At 39.2% G+C, this 15,590-nt stretch overlaps 1 protein-coding gene across 9 annotated transcripts in view; it reads right to left on the bottom strand.

The window, feature by feature from the left end:
* The window catches only part of ANKFN1 (ankyrin repeat and fibronectin type III domain containing 1), a 128,083-nt gene that overhangs the window by 63,103 nt on the left and 49,390 nt on the right, over window positions 1–15,590 (bottom strand). For all 9 annotated transcript variants that reach the window (XM_061377315.1, XM_061377314.1, XM_061377319.1 and 6 more), the window contains 2 exons: window positions 5,369–5,503; window positions 1,622–1,823 (listed from right to left, as the gene is read on the bottom strand). In XM_061377315.1, the coding sequence (XP_061233299.1) occupies window positions 1,622–1,807 (186 nt within the window). In that variant the 5' untranslated portion in view covers window positions 1,808–1,823; window positions 5,369–5,503. The remainder of the gene's footprint in view (window positions 1–1,621; window positions 1,824–5,368; window positions 5,504–15,590) is intronic.

Below are 15,590 nucleotides of genomic sequence, written 5' to 3' on the forward strand. Positions count from 1 at the left end.
CAGCAGTGCGCATCTAACCATGCTATTGCTGTTTCGGTCAAGAAACATCCGTGTCAGACAGCAAAATATCTACCCCGTTTTCAGCCATGCCAGTAGACTGCCCTGTTTGGATGTCTGCATCAAGCCCAGCTCTCCAAGTCTACAAAAACACTCGACACACCTGACCAACTTTTCCCCAGCTATTTGCTTTCACACAGAAAACAGAAATGTATTTGAAGATTATATAGATTTCTGCCAAAAGCTGATCATATTCAGTGTAAAGCACTCTCTAGAATTTCAGCCAAGGAGTAAGAAACTCAAAGAGGGTTAAGATAGTGCCTTTAGACCCATGTGTGTAATTTTAGCCCCACTGGTATTGTCACAAATGTTAACAAGAGCTTTCTGATTTTTGCCTTCATTTACATTTACTGGATAACTTTCATTTGAGAGGACAAAACCACTGAATTCAAACAAATTGAATCCCATTTACAAGTGACTGGGTAAAGCTTAGGGGCATTTTTTACATTGCTTTTCCCTTGACTCAGTTCTACAGCCTCTAATCATTAGCTAGACAGCTGTGCTATGTGATTAATTTATTTAGGTGTTACTCTTATGCACAAATGTGTATACTGAAAAGGACTACAGTATTGCTTTGCAGTAAGTAATAACCATGTTCCAGTAAGTGATTCAGTGCTGGAGTGTTTAGAAATGCGATCTTATGCAGCTTAATTAAAATGAAGTGCCCCTTTCAAGATACTTGCTCTAGGTTTGACTCAAAAAGTCCACTATGTGCTACTGGAGTTGGAAAAAACATTAAAGTAGTTTCTGCAAAGACTTGTTTTGATAAACATGAGTTCAAGAATAAAGCTATTTTGGGACACTGCTATGTCTGCAGCAAGACAACAATTTACTGAATGGAAAGTGTTGCACAGCAAGAGAGAATGGAAAGAAAACTCTTCACTGGCCAAAGCTGAAAGAAAACAAACCCGAACAACTGTTGTTCACTTGTCTGGAAACATGATTTTAGTCATTGGCTTTGCTCTGTAGCACAGAAACCCAATGATTAGAAAATACATCAGCTAGCAACTTGACCTGGAATGTTTCCACCCCTTCTCTGATGGATTCCTTGCTATTTATTTCTAGGGAAAACTGTGAAAACAACAGGCAAAATGGATAGAATGGGATCCAAAGACTTTTAATTTCAGTTGGAGACTATTCACTGGCTTGTGGGCATCAGCTGAGGCCCCAGACTGGCAATACCTGGAGGTACCCAAGACATCTTAAGTTTTCACAATGCACTTTTTCTTCCTTTCTTGTAAAAGAATCACTTGTGTGTATATATATATATATAGATAGATAGATATAAAATCCATATTTTGTTAAATTAATGCCAAGACCTTAGTCCTAAAATAAAGCATCATTGTTTAAGTAGCTTGTCTTTAGTGTTTAAGTAGCTTGTCTTTAGCCTTCATGAAGGTCAGACTTTAATACTGCAGGATCATAAATGGTAATTCTATGAAGAGCATACAGCTCTGGTCAGGGAACAAAGTAAGATGATGAAAATTGCACAGATTAAAAGCAAACCGAGTAAGGAGATGAATAAGACAGTAAACCACCAATTTGATAAATATCAAGTAATTACCATTGAGGTCTTACGGAGGCTGAGCCGGTCAGATCGAGCTCTGAAATACGCTTCGTCAAAGGATGTATGACTCCCCTTGAGCTTCTCTGACAGGTTCCGATACAGTCGCTTGGCAGCATTTGGGGAGGAAGGCATGCTGTTCTTCTTAGTCTGGAGGAGACTTAAGTTATGCATTTGCTGTGTCATTTTCAGCTAGTGGTTTCTAGAAGAAAAGCAACAGCTGTTTAGCAAGGTTTTGCTGCACTAACATCATTGATCAGGGCTGTATCATTGAAACGCACATTGTAAGACTTCTGTGACAAAAATCACTTTCATACACACAGTGCTCGAACACTCAGAAGCATGGTTTTGAGCTTGTTCAGTGGCAAATTGCTCTTTATTTAGTGCCAGGGTATCTATGGGGAGGGAGAATTAAGGATGGAAAAATAAACCAGACCAGAACTGTTTGCTAATTTGTATAAGGAGAAGGGGTTTCATTTAGTTGAGGAAGCGGCCTTTTGACAGAATGAGTTCTGGTCATGCGGGTGTCAGAAAAAATGACACCCAAATGTAAATGTTACAATACAGTTTGGGTAACATGCACATAACCTGCACTTTGTCAGTATGATGGTTTCTTAAAACTGAATCAATTGAGAGGAAAAAAAAAATCTGATTATGGAACACAATGCAGGACTGAATTTTATAACTGGTCAAGTCATTTGACACAGACAACTGTGGCAAGACATGTGCTTTATTTCCAGCATTACTACCTGCTAGGAAACTGTGCTCCAAAAGAATGTGGTGTTTTCAGTTGGGTGGGTGGATTCTCCTTCTCCAGAGACTCAAGCAGTATTTCTCACTCAGAAAGAATGGCTGGATTCAAAATACTTCTTCGTCTCTGAACCCATCACAAGCTACTACAGAAATAATGCATGAACATACCTTTAATCTGCATCACATGCTGACATGTTATCATCCGTATGAAAGTCCATTGCTGCAGAGAATGCTTTTGTTAGTTTTGAGGAGCATTTGGCAGGGAGGGAACCTGCTCTGTAACTGAGACGCCGAAGGTATTAAGTTGGAGCAAATAATAGCTGAAACATAGAAAACCTACTTGGGCTCTGCTGTAGGCATAATGAGGCATATGTGCATTTTTAGTTTAAACTACCTATGGCCAACTAGTGTTCAGGTTATTGCAAAAAAAAATCCCTTACATTGTTTTACAGGTAGAATAATCTGTGAATCTAATATATGCTGCTTACAGTCTCATACTGAGCAGTTTCTTCCTTCATTTAATGAACAGGCATTGACCTTGTCTATGTATTGTGTAACTATATCCTGCTCTGTGTTTGCCCTGTCCATTTAGACTACAAACTCTTCCAAGAGGGACTGCCTCCTCTCTCCAAGACTGACTAGCCTAATAGGATTTCCATATTATCCCATAATTAAACAGCACTTTCTATGCTCTATGATTACAGCCATTTTTCCCTATTAGGAAAAACTGAATTAGTACTTAACTCTCTGGGAATAGTTTTGCCTTTCTGAAGGAAAACAAAGAACCAGATTTAACCCAACTGCAAGCACAGGAAAATATCCCCAGGGATGTCTTTGAAAAGGTGACAAATTTCTTCACATTTCCTTTTCCCCCTGATAAGAGTGTGTACACATTTATAAGACAGAATGTCTTCCTGGAAGACCTCACCGATGCGACAGTAGGCCTGGCTATCCTTTCAGACTATCTTTTCCTGGAAATAGTCTTTAGATTCTTTGTAATATGTACTATGCTACAAATCCTGTAACTTTCTGTTCTTATGGTCTCAGCCTGTGCCTAAGTAGAGCAGACTGCAGGACCAGACTCTAATAACTATAATCATAAAAACTTTCTTTACTAAACACTCTCCCTGCTGTTGAGGCTGCTTGGTGACATGAACTGGCCCCTAAGATGAAAGACACCACCCAGGTCTCATAAGCTTCCTACACCTTCTTTTCTCATTTGTATGTTGTGGTCCTGAGCTCAAAAGTATCTGATTACAAGTAGTCTCGCATATTCTCCAAGCTCATGGGGTATTGAAGAGAGACCAAATCTCTGAATGAAGAGAGATGGAGTAAACATAATTGACATGTGTGATGAGAAGACTTTGATAAATTAGAACAACAGTGTGTGCAATCAGAAGGGAATTATGTGAGCTGCATCCTTGAAACTAATATGCAAGTGGGGATGTCATAAGAAATGAGCTTTCTGGGACTCAGGGAGTAACAATACTACAACGATTTTGGACTGCTTCTCTCTGAGCTTATGGAATAAAGGTAATGTGAGGCTCACACAAGCAATTATTTCTGCCTTTTAATTATTACATGCATTTCAGCAGTGTCTACAAGGACTAACAGAAATCACTGTCTCTTCAAATGAAGCGTTTTATTCTCTGCCCTGCAAAGCAGACTAGATAGAAAGGCTTAGTAGAAACCAAGAAACAGAGCAAATCAAAGTCTCTGTCATGAGAAGCTGCTTGTTAACATCAGACTAGAGCAAAACATTAAAATTATCATCACCAATGCCAACTCACAAATGTTCCAGACATGCCAGAGTGTTTTGGAGCCATGTGCTGGAATAAGTGTGGGTACAGTTAGAACTGTATGGAAGTTGCTGTAAGTGTTGAGTTTTAATACTGGGCAAACTTAGAAGAAGACAGTCTTTTGTTTTACAGCTGCATCTGTGGAACCGTTTGGGAGGATAAACATGAAATAAAATTCCTTTTAAGATGGTCAAAAGATTTCATTCACACGTGTCTCTGTTTAGCAGGGCTTCAATGCTTCTGTTTGTTTTCAGTATTTATTACAAATAAGCTTAAGAAATAGCTAATTATTCCCAAAGATGAATACTCATCTTCCACTGGCCCATCTTACTGGGATTTTAAAGAAACTCAGCAATTTACCTAATGATAGTAATAAATAATAATTAGTAACAATAATAATTTTGTTCTCAGCTAGAGTAACACTTCCATAGTTTTTATTAGTATATGGAGCTACAGATCATCCCATATAAATTTCTCCTCTTGCCTTTGCTTGCAAGAATTTCTTCCTTTCATCAATAAAGTATGGGTCAAGAATCAGTCTCAAATTATGGATAAAAACACACAATAAATGTCATAGGAATGCTCTTAAAGGAAGTTTCAATTTCTTAAAATCATTTAATTCCAAGAGTACAGTCATTGAACTCCAAATACCATGCAGTTAGTAATAAACTCATGACAGAGAGAACAATTTGCATTTACCACACAAACCTAAACATCATCAAGACAAGGACAAAAAAGAAGAGCAGAGCTGTGCAGTACTAATTCAGAGGTAACTCAGCATAAAAACTGTTTTATTGGCCAGCAACAGGGTGTTTTAAAAGCCAAATTCAAATACAAATGAATATAAATTTGTTACCATTATGAAAGCTTTACTTTTTTGATTGGCAAATACTGATCCGGTATTAATGCCCTTTTAAAAGCATATTGCAGTGAAAGAAATAAAAAATTAAATAGCTAAATTCTAGATCACTGTCTGTGGTATGTGGCACATACGTGCTGCACTGTACAGACAGGTGCACTAGCAGGACACAGCCTAGCTGGAAATGCATTAGCTTTAGGAAAATACAACAGCCAAGAAACAATGAAACACTATATGTGCTCTTAAATATGTTATGAAACATAAATTTATGAAACAATTTTACACTTGAAACTAATAATTAGGAATCAATGCATTAAAGAGTTAAACGTGACTTACCAGCTTAGGCTATCCCAGGCAAAGCATGAACAAGTTGCTGGTAATTGTCCACTGTCACTGTTTGATGAATCACATTGGTTTTGTTGTCTCTGCTGCTTCAGCCTCTGGGCAAAATGAGAAAACCTCTTCCTTACACTGCATGAGTGATCAGATATGAAAAAGCTTATTACAAGCAATTACTGAAGTCCAAGCTCATTGATAAGATCTCAGGGCAAACCAGCACTTAAAAGCAAATAGTGCTGTATCACAAGTAAAATATTTGGTACCTTAACTCTGTCCTAGCTACCTGTGCAGCTACAGGAATGACTGATACATAAAGCTCTTGCCTCCATAGGCAAAGATGATTCGAGTTCTGTGTGCTTTCAGCTTGGTGCATCCCTTAAAATTGATCAGCAGCACAGAGTACGAGTAGGAAAAATAATTACTGCCAGAGTAAACAGAACTGTGATTGTAATTAATTTGCCATGAAGTAGTAGCAAAAAGAAGCTAATGCAGCCATCTTAAAGCAGTTAGTTTTATGTTAAATCAATAAAAGTGGGGGGGGAAGGAGGGGGGAAGAGGGAAGAATCACAGTCCTACACTCAGTCCTTTAATGCATGTTGCATGTGATGTATTGTTTCTTCTTTCTTCAAGCTATCACTACAGCTGTCTGCAATCATAGAAACAAAAGCAGCAACCGCATCCATAGCTACAGGACATCTGTGAGATCATTTGGAAGCTCCCTGCCTGAACAGGTTATGCTTAAATTAAGATTATTAAAGAAATAAGAAAAAACATTTTATTGATGCCTCTGTTCCAGCTAAACCAGATTCTGTAATGGCTGCATCAAGAGCTTCCAAAAATTGTAGAAAGGGGACACTTCAAAATACTTTTTTTTCTACCATAGGGAAAAAAAGGCAAATGCTGAATCCCACAGCACCCCACAAAGATGTTCCAAAATCAGAGTACGGAATAACTGTACCCAGCCTTAGACCTCTAAAACTAGTGTAGATGATAAGCAAAGACAACAGCTTAGGAAACAGGTATCCTTTCTGAAGAGTCCAGTGGGTTAAATTCATGCAACCAAAACACTCCTGAGGAGCACCTGGCAATAGACAAAACTTGCAACACACTGATTCCTGAGCCTGTCATAGCCAATGATTATTAATAGCTACAGAAAAGGTGAGGTTTATTGCTTTTGAAGGGATAATGGAGCTACTGTGGCAATCTGCTGGGCAAATTTGACTTGCTTTATTCAGACATGGTGTTTGAAGTTCGAAACCTCCCAAAAGCCAGTGACCAGTCTGATTCTCCCACCCTTCAACACCAAGTTAGGGGTACTGTACCTCATACCAAATAGCACCCTTTTGACAAAGAAGCTAAAATTTATCTTGGGCCTGACATTTGTATCTCATAGGACTTACTATATAATTTTTGAATTAATATGGATGTGAACCCAACCAAAAAATGATTTTTCTGTATGCACATTTGCATTTCCTCACATCCAGCCTGGATTTCCCCTCTTTTAGTTTAAAATCATCACCCTTTTTTCTGTTGCAACAGACCCTGCTAAAAAGTCTCTCCCAAATGGCATATATATTATTATATTGCATATTCCCTGCATATTTTGCTGCAGCAGAGAACTACAAAGTGTGATGACAATGAGCTACGCACAACATTCCTTCTCCTACACCATGCACATCACAGGCTAATCGTGTACGGGATTCCCTCTTTTGTTCTGCTGCTCCAAGGACCAGTAGCTAGAAGGCTGCAGGACGGCTGGCTGAGGTTACTGCTCCCTGCCAAGGAACTCTTTCGAAAACCACTGAATACCTCTCTAACACTGGGATACTATCTGGGAAAGAAGCATGCTGCAAATCTGAGATGTCTAAATTAGTTAAAATTAAATGTAAGCAGAAAAATCCCATTTTCAGTGCTGTGCTGAATGGGGATGATTCTTCTGAGTCAAAATCCCTGATTAAGTTTTTTTTGGTCTCTGTAGAGCCCATCTATGGAATTCACTTGTGAGGGATTTCTCAACTTCCAGCTGTTTTCAGGGCAAAACCCTGAAGTGTGTTTACTGAAACCAGGCTATCTAGCAATTGCTCATTGTGGGGCAATACTCCCCCCTCTCCTTTGCTTTCTCCCTTCAGCTTGGTGGAAAGTCGAACTTTTGCTATTGCCATTTCAATATTTATAATGCTTAAACACATCAACTCAAATATTATTAAGAGCATTAAAAGACAAGATGTTTTCTTGCCAAGCTAGTTCTATGAAAGACAATTAGTTTGTTTATATCAAGCAAACAGATTTCTAACCTTTTTGTCATATGAACTTAAATTATTATTAAGCTGTTCAAAAGCCAGAAGATATAAAGCAACACTCAGAAGGTAAGAGAAATATGAATTTACTTAATGATAAAACCATGAAATTAATTACTAAAAATACTGAATGAATGTGTGTAAAAAGTGTGAGAGACACCTACATTTGGAGGTGAAGTAGACTTTAAGATCTACAGAAACCAAAACCCTGGGTTTATGATGAAACACATGTAAGGACATCTGTTAGCCTGATCTTGTACAGAAACCTGACTGTTCTTAGCTTTTGGTGATTCCATTAGATGGCTCAAAGATTTCAATCATTTATTATTTCCTTTGCCTGTATTTCATACTAATTGAACAGATTATTTTGTTTGCTGTACTTACACTACTTAACCTGTTGTGACAGACTTTCATTCCATGTTTCATCACTCTGAAGTTTACCTACATGCAGTACACATCACGAGCTGGCTCCACAAGTTGCTGTCATTATTATTATTACTGCTAAAGTGAAGATATCCTGAAGATGTACACTGAGCAGTACACTTCATTTAGAGAGGCCACCCAAGTCAGCTGATTAACTGTGAAAATGTTTATCCTGTATTGTTCTCAGCTTTATACACCACAGATATTTTTAGCAGCCAAGCATCACATTGTATTGGCCATTAACTCCACGAAGCAAGTCCTGTTTGTTTCTTCTGGACACCGGACACAGTTCTGGGATGAGGGAGGCTGCTCTCACACAGAGGACGGGAAACTCGCAGCTGCTCTGTGTGAAGTCTCAAGGTAGCTGGAGCCACTCATTTTCACGTCGGCAATCAATAGATGGCAGTATCCACCCAGGTCTTCAAACCCCTCATGTGGTCCATGGAGCAGAAGCCACACACAGGTATCACGTTGTCCCAAAGTACACAACGTCCAAAGGGTAATTGCAGATGGCAGCTCAGTAGCAAGCACGTCCTTCACGTACAGAAACCAACGCTCCTCTGGTTTATATCACCTTGTGTTTCGATGCTATGCACACACTCAGCTTGTGAAGAACACTTGATAGACCAACAGTCTGGAAACTGGGTGGGAAGTCTGGAGCAAACAAACTCAGACTTGCAGAACTTGAAAACTTCATGTGGAGCCTGACTTTACTTCCTAATCAGTCAATGGCAAAGCTGTCAACATCATTAGAGACAAAGCTGTATCTTAGACTTTTCATGATCCCCCTAAAAGAACAAACACTGCTCAAACGTCAGATGTGACATCCTCTACCCTGTCATGGCTGGGGTCAGGCAATGGAGCCAGGCAGATCAGATAACTGGGAATGGGCTCTCCAGCCTCTGTCCCAAAGTAGCATGGTCAGTCCAACTCTGACATCTGTACGCTGTCTTTTTGGAAATCCATGACTAGAAAGGTGTTAAAGTGACTGCTCAGATATGGAGGTGTTTTTCTCATGCAGCCAAAAATATACAGTAGGAAAGGTTAAGAAAAAAACCAAATCCAAACCCCCAAATCCCAAACAAGCCTATAGAAGTGTATCGTTGTCTCCACACTTACTCTTTGCTGCAGATTTTTATACATATAAGCTACTGTAGTGAATTCCAACTCTGGTTTGGCAATTTCTGCCTCTCTGGCTCCCTGTTTACCTATCATCTTTCACACGTATCCTTTTGCCAATCTGTTAATTCCCTGTCCTATTCCCTGGTCTCTTGTATTTCCTCAAGGACATTGATCTGAGTCTTACTGTTTCACTAGTTTCTTTCGCCGGTGTTCTTGATCCAGATCCATAGCAAATAACCTATTATCCACAGAGACACAGAAGTATTCAGTAAGTTCATAAAAAAAGACAAATATTTCCCAGTTCATCAGTCATAGACGTGATCAAACTCAAGAAATTCTGAAATTGTGAGTGAAGAAAAAATAATTGTCTTTGGATTAAGTTTAGAAAATTTCCCAATGAAATAATTTTACCAAGTGTTTTGAAATATTTGAGACACCCATGATGTAAGTGGCTAAAAGAAACCGAGCTTGGCAGCCCCAGCTCCTCCAGGCTTCCTGCCTTTGCCGTGGTTCCTAATCTCAGCACAACCTGGATTTCAACAGGCTTTGCTGCAGGCCTGAAGCTGGCAGATATGTCAGTGCCTGGGACTTGCAGACTCCCACTTCCACAGGAAGGGACATGGAGGCGAGGAGTTCTCCTGCTTTGTGGCAGCTTGGATGGCAACAGTGCCTTGGAGCTGCAAGCCCTGGTTGCTTGTATTTCACAGTATGGGTTTAAGTGAACTAGTAGGACTGCAGAACTGTTTGGCTGGAATTCTTCAAAGATGGCATGAGTTTTGTACAGTTTGCTTTCAACAAAGTGGCTTCCCCCCCACCCCCCAGTCTTTTTAATTGGAGGATTCCAGAGAAAAACAATCCTTGTCTGCAGTGGAATAGAATCAGACCTGGAGCGTTTGAGGCACAAAACAGTACTTAGTTATTTGGGATCATTTGGAGTGTAAGTTAAACAGAAATCCCTTCATATAAAAAGTTTGTCAGGTCCTTCAAGCTGTTACTGTTTGAGACAAGGAATCAAAGAACAGCATGTGGATCCTAAGCGATCCACAGGCGTACCATGAGATGCTCATGGACATGGCTTGAGGGAAATGCCGCCCTACTGCAAAACCAAGGTAGAGCAGGACACTCTTTGCTAACAGGTCCTGCAGTCATTCTCCATATTAGGAAAAACCTAAACCTGTGCAAATACATCTTCAGAAAGGGTATAAAAGAACATACAGACCATCACATGTATCTGAAGATATTGTTGATCTTCAGAAGCAAATTACCCAGCTGAACATCATAGGAATAATGAAGTTGTCAGCAAGAGCAGCTCAGTGTGCTGGTTTTTGTCAGTCTTGTGTTGATTATGCTATCTAGTCAGACACTTCATACACAGTTAATTTATGCCACGTATTGTTTGGCCATGACTACTCCCAGCTGCACTGCACTTAATCCAAGCTGCAGCAGAACATTTTACAAACAGAAATTAACAGTTCTTCATAGCTGGCAATTTCTAGATTAGGAGAGAATAAGGAAAAACCAGGATTTACCAAAATTAAGCATGGAATAAAGCTGAACAGAAGCAGATACACACGACTCCAGGGAAGCACCCTTTCTTTTTTTTTTTAAGCTATAGCTATGAATTGATGCTGTCTTAAAAGATCAGAACAACTTTTAGGGTTGTGACATGGCCATTAGAAAGACCAAAAGGACCTTACAAATTAGATAGGGATCACTGCAGCTTTGCTTACAGTGGCTAGCAGTGCACTTACTAACATAAGGCCTATTTCTGATGGTGACTCTCCTTTTTCTTCAAAACTTGATGTGTAAGAACATCTATTGCAAAGCACTAAACAAGAGTCATATTTTTCATACTGATTAAAGAAACAACTTTGGTAACAGAGGAACAACTTCCTCCTATTCTGTGAGCCCCAATCAGTGTTTATTTCACTAAATGCATATTCCTCAAAGAGCAGCTTGCTTGCCTTATCAAAGCAGAAATTTGAGGGCAATGATTTCCCTTTAACAAATAGTTTACAGTGATTAAAATCATGCATTTCAAGAACTACACTTTCAGAAAGTTGCCCATGCTGGGCTGGATGTTCAAAGGCAGGGTCTCCTCTACACATCACACAACTAATGCTACGTGGAGTGACAAAAGGATCCCAAGAGTTGACTGTACTGGAGGCTGAAATCAGCCTGACTTGGAGGAAATGGCAAAAACACCCCATTGTGACTGGTCCAGAGGCTCCATGCATCCTTGGCATAGACTACCTCAGGAGAGGGTACTTCAAAGACCCAAAAGGGTACCAATGGGTTTTCGGTATTGCCGCTTTGGAGACAGAGGAAATTGAGCAGCTGTCCACCTTGCCTGGTCTCTCAGAAGATCCTTCTATTGTGGGGTTGCTGAAGGTTGAAGAACAGCAAGTGCCAATCATGACCACAACAGTGCACTGGCGGCAATAGTACACCAAGCGAGACTCCCTGACTCCCAACCATAAGCTGATCCATAGACTGGAGAGCCAAGGAGTGATAGCTGCCCTTCAGGGGACTGTTTTCAAATAACCTAACATAACGTGGGGAGAATAATTGTGCAGATCCTGATAGAGACAGACTATTCTAGATAACAACAATTCATAACAACAGCCGTTTGTCTGCATCATCAGAGAAAGAACCACAAGATCTGTCTCACTAGACCAGCTTTTGTGAGTAATAACTCCCATGGGTCATCTCTGTAATAGGGAAACATCACACTTCCCAGCTATGATAGTTTTACACAGGCTGGAATCCATGCTGCAATCATTTGGTCTGATGTGACTGTTCATTTACATTTTAGTTAAAATGAAAATAACTCTGAGGAGTTCCAAACCAGCGTCTCACAGGAGCAATGCAAAACCTAAACAGAACACAAGTGATTGCTGTGAAGTAACTCCAGGCTTTGCAGTGCAATTCTATCTCACATGGAGTTAAAAAGCTCATTTAAACATTCATTTTCACTGAGCATATATGATAGCTTTCAAATCAGGTGGATTCAAGGTTTACTACAGAGGCAATATACATGGATATTCAAGAGTTTTTGTTAAAGCCTTTTATAATGCACAGGGTCGAGGACACCTGCCTGTCAGGCACAGCAAGACCATTGGCTAAACTCAAAGTATGCAATTGTTCTTTCCTGAAATCCAGCATTTCAGTAAAGCTAGAATTCAAATGACGGAAGTGCAACCAAATCTTTCCTTTGTAGAATATGGGACATCTGTAGCATAATTTGTAAAAATCATCACATTTTTATTGCAGTGGAGGCTTTTATGTAGCAGTTAGAATAGAGTTCATGAAAACATCCTCTCTTCACTTTCCTTAAGCCCTAAAACTGATGAATCTGTTTCCTTTCAATTCATTATGTCAGCCTCTTGCTAAGCAATAAACATTATTACTAGTCCTCACTTTGTTGCCACAAGTCCCATCTCCCCCAACAGCGGAAATGAGGACAGAATATAAAGTGATTGTTGGTCCCTAATGAGCACATACTTTTTGGATGGATTTAGTTCACACTTTTTCTTTCCATACCTCCATCTTCCCCATGTCCTAACTACCACATTAATCAACACCAAAGGTGGGAAATAAAGCTGAAATAAATTCTTAGTTTTCATGGCAGGTTGCAGTAATCATTGCTCTGTTTTCCAAGAGGTCAAAGAGAATCTGTTTCAGGCCATAAGATTCTTGGGTTTATTTCCAGAAATCCATATTCTGACTTAGCAAAGCACTTGTGATGTGGCCTTCAAGCCACTTATCCCTTCAGGACTGAAAAAAACCATCCAGATATTACATTCATTAGAGTTGTTCCAGGAGACAGATGGGGAGAATAATTTGCTGTTGTGTTACAAGATCTAAAACTGATTTGAAACAAGGACTCATGGTCCAATGGAACAACATTCTCTGTAGCTAGAAGTGCTAATCTGACTTCATCTGAATGGAGTTAATATATATTTGCAAACCCAGGCAGCTTAGGTGGCTTAATTAAGAAAACACTTGGTTTTCACCTTTAGGAATTCATTTCCTCCAGGGTCAGAGTTTGGTGGTCTTACAGCTATCACACAAACTTCTACACACTTTGCAATGATTAATGTTCTCTGTTCAGAAAAATTATGAGGTGCTATAAGGAAAAATTACTTGAATTCACACAATGTGAAACCTCTCGCTGAGCACCTTTCTTCTGCAATTTAAAAAGGGGCATGATCTGTATGCATGTATTTCATAGATAACTTGTATAAAAGTAACCTACAGCACAGAAGTCTCTTATATCATAATGCAGTGAATCGCTTATAGGTGACACTGAATCCAACTGAAATCTTTTAGATCCTAAGTGCTGGCAAAAGAACTACCCTTAAGGTATCACTGATCAATGACACCTGAGCCCTGGTGCAGGAAAAATGCCCACAGGTTTTAATTCAGATGCTGTTCTTGACTAACATTTAAAACAGAAAAACCCAACCCCAAAAAAACATCACCGAACTCATCTGAGCAGTACTGGCAAAGGTGCATACCCTGCTTGGAAATTAAAGCACTTATTTTTTCTTGTCTTTTGGTGATGTTGTTGATCTCCTTTCAAAACATGAATGCAATTACATTATGATGCTGTTAACAAACTTCTGCTCACATGATGGTGTATTAAGAGTTGATAGCAACAGCTTTTTAGGTAGAATAACCTGTTTCTTTAAGAAAGGAAGTCCTGAAGATTAATGAACAAGTTAAAGGTTCAAGAAGCCCAGTTTTAATGTGAATACCTCACTGTGTGCTAGCTGTGTTACAATTTGCCTCAGCTTCTGTTCTCTTAAATATACAGCTAATTGTGCAACTTAAATCACCAATATTTGTCAAATATTAAGAGATTCTCAGATGGATGACAGTTTTTTATATACAGTCCTCTGAGAAAAACCTTGTGCTCTAATACTTTGTACGCACTCGATCTTTTCTATTGTCTGTACTTTATAATAAAACTGTATTTTGGTTTTAATTAGGGGCCCCAATTAGAAAGAACTTGAGAATTACACACTATCAGTATTCAGAATGAATTTTCTGACTTGCTTCATCTTTCAGATGAATTTGCTGAAAAACAGAAGGTCGAATTGATTATTCCAGCTGCACTTCATAAGAATCAGTGTTAAACATGAATCATAAGAGTCCCGGAATTGCCGGTGCAGATGGCTCTGTTGCCTACTGTTCAATATAAATAAGGTGAATTTTCTTGGCAGAAATATTGAGCTACGGGGGGGGGAGTCAGGCCAGAGAGAACGACTGCAACTTTGAATCACAGATAAAGAGCAACCATGAAAAACACCATAAAAATTCCATTTGAAATTAAAAAAGAGTAAGCATTTGATAACAGAGTAATCCCTTCTACAATATTCTATCAGAACACTCAGATACATTTTCACACTGACTTCACTGCAGAAATGTAAGTTTTGTACAGGAATTACTGTGTAAGTACCAAAACTCGAAAGCTCAGTGGATTGCAAATAGGACAGGAAAGTTGGGAGAGTGATTTGTCCAATGGTTACTCAATGTACCTGTGGCAGAGCTAGAATTGAACATTAATATTGTTCCTGTGCCTATTTATTCCCAAGAAGAGTACCTGTGCTTCAGCAACAAGTTGAAGTATCAGCAATTCAGTATCACAGAAAAGTCTGATTACTGAGCCCATTATTGGAGCACAATCTCATGGTTTAAATACAACTTTTTATTTTCTGAAGAATATTCAGACACTTAGAAAATCATGTTCAAACAAGTGCAGTCCTTAAAGGATTCTTTAGAAGGATGAAAAACCCAAGACAGTAACAACCAACCTCCTGACAATGCAAACCGATAGGCATTCTAAGAAATGAAATGCTCTGAAATATCAGATAAAAACTGTGCTGGGAGAATACAGAAAAAGACGAGTGAAGCAGTTAGGTTTTAGTGGATGAAACACAGATACAAGCTCAACAGCACCAGCCCAGCACAAAGACTGCCTAAATTCCCCTCTATACCAGGATTTAACTTTTTAATAAGTAATAGAAAAAAAACATGATTCATGGAATTCCAAGTAGTTCTAATACGAGTTTAGAGAAATAATTCAGTCACAGCTTCACACCATGAGAAAAACATCAATTCTGATCAGGGTTTTTCCATGTTTCTAAGAACAACCAAATGTGCTTTTAGCATGCAGCATCTTGCCCAGCAGGCTGTTGAGAATAGTGAGGAGATTAATACAGCTGGTTGCTTGTAGCCAGAATCATTTATACGTGGAAAAAAAAAAAAGGAGTTCAGGCTTTAGAGTGAGATGAATCTTCTCTAATTTTAAGTGACGTTCCACAGCTCGATACAGTATGATCTACATTCCATAATGGGGGCTCCTATTTTAT

This window comes from Neopsephotus bourkii, unplaced genomic scaffold, assembly GCF_033783945.1.
Source record: "Neopsephotus bourkii isolate Nb327-2 ecotype Australia unplaced genomic scaffold, CSIRO-AGI_Nbou_v1 NB_1749, whole genome shotgun sequence".
NCBI classification, from domain to species: Eukaryota; Metazoa; Chordata; class Aves; order Psittaciformes; family Psittacidae; genus Neopsephotus; species Neopsephotus bourkii.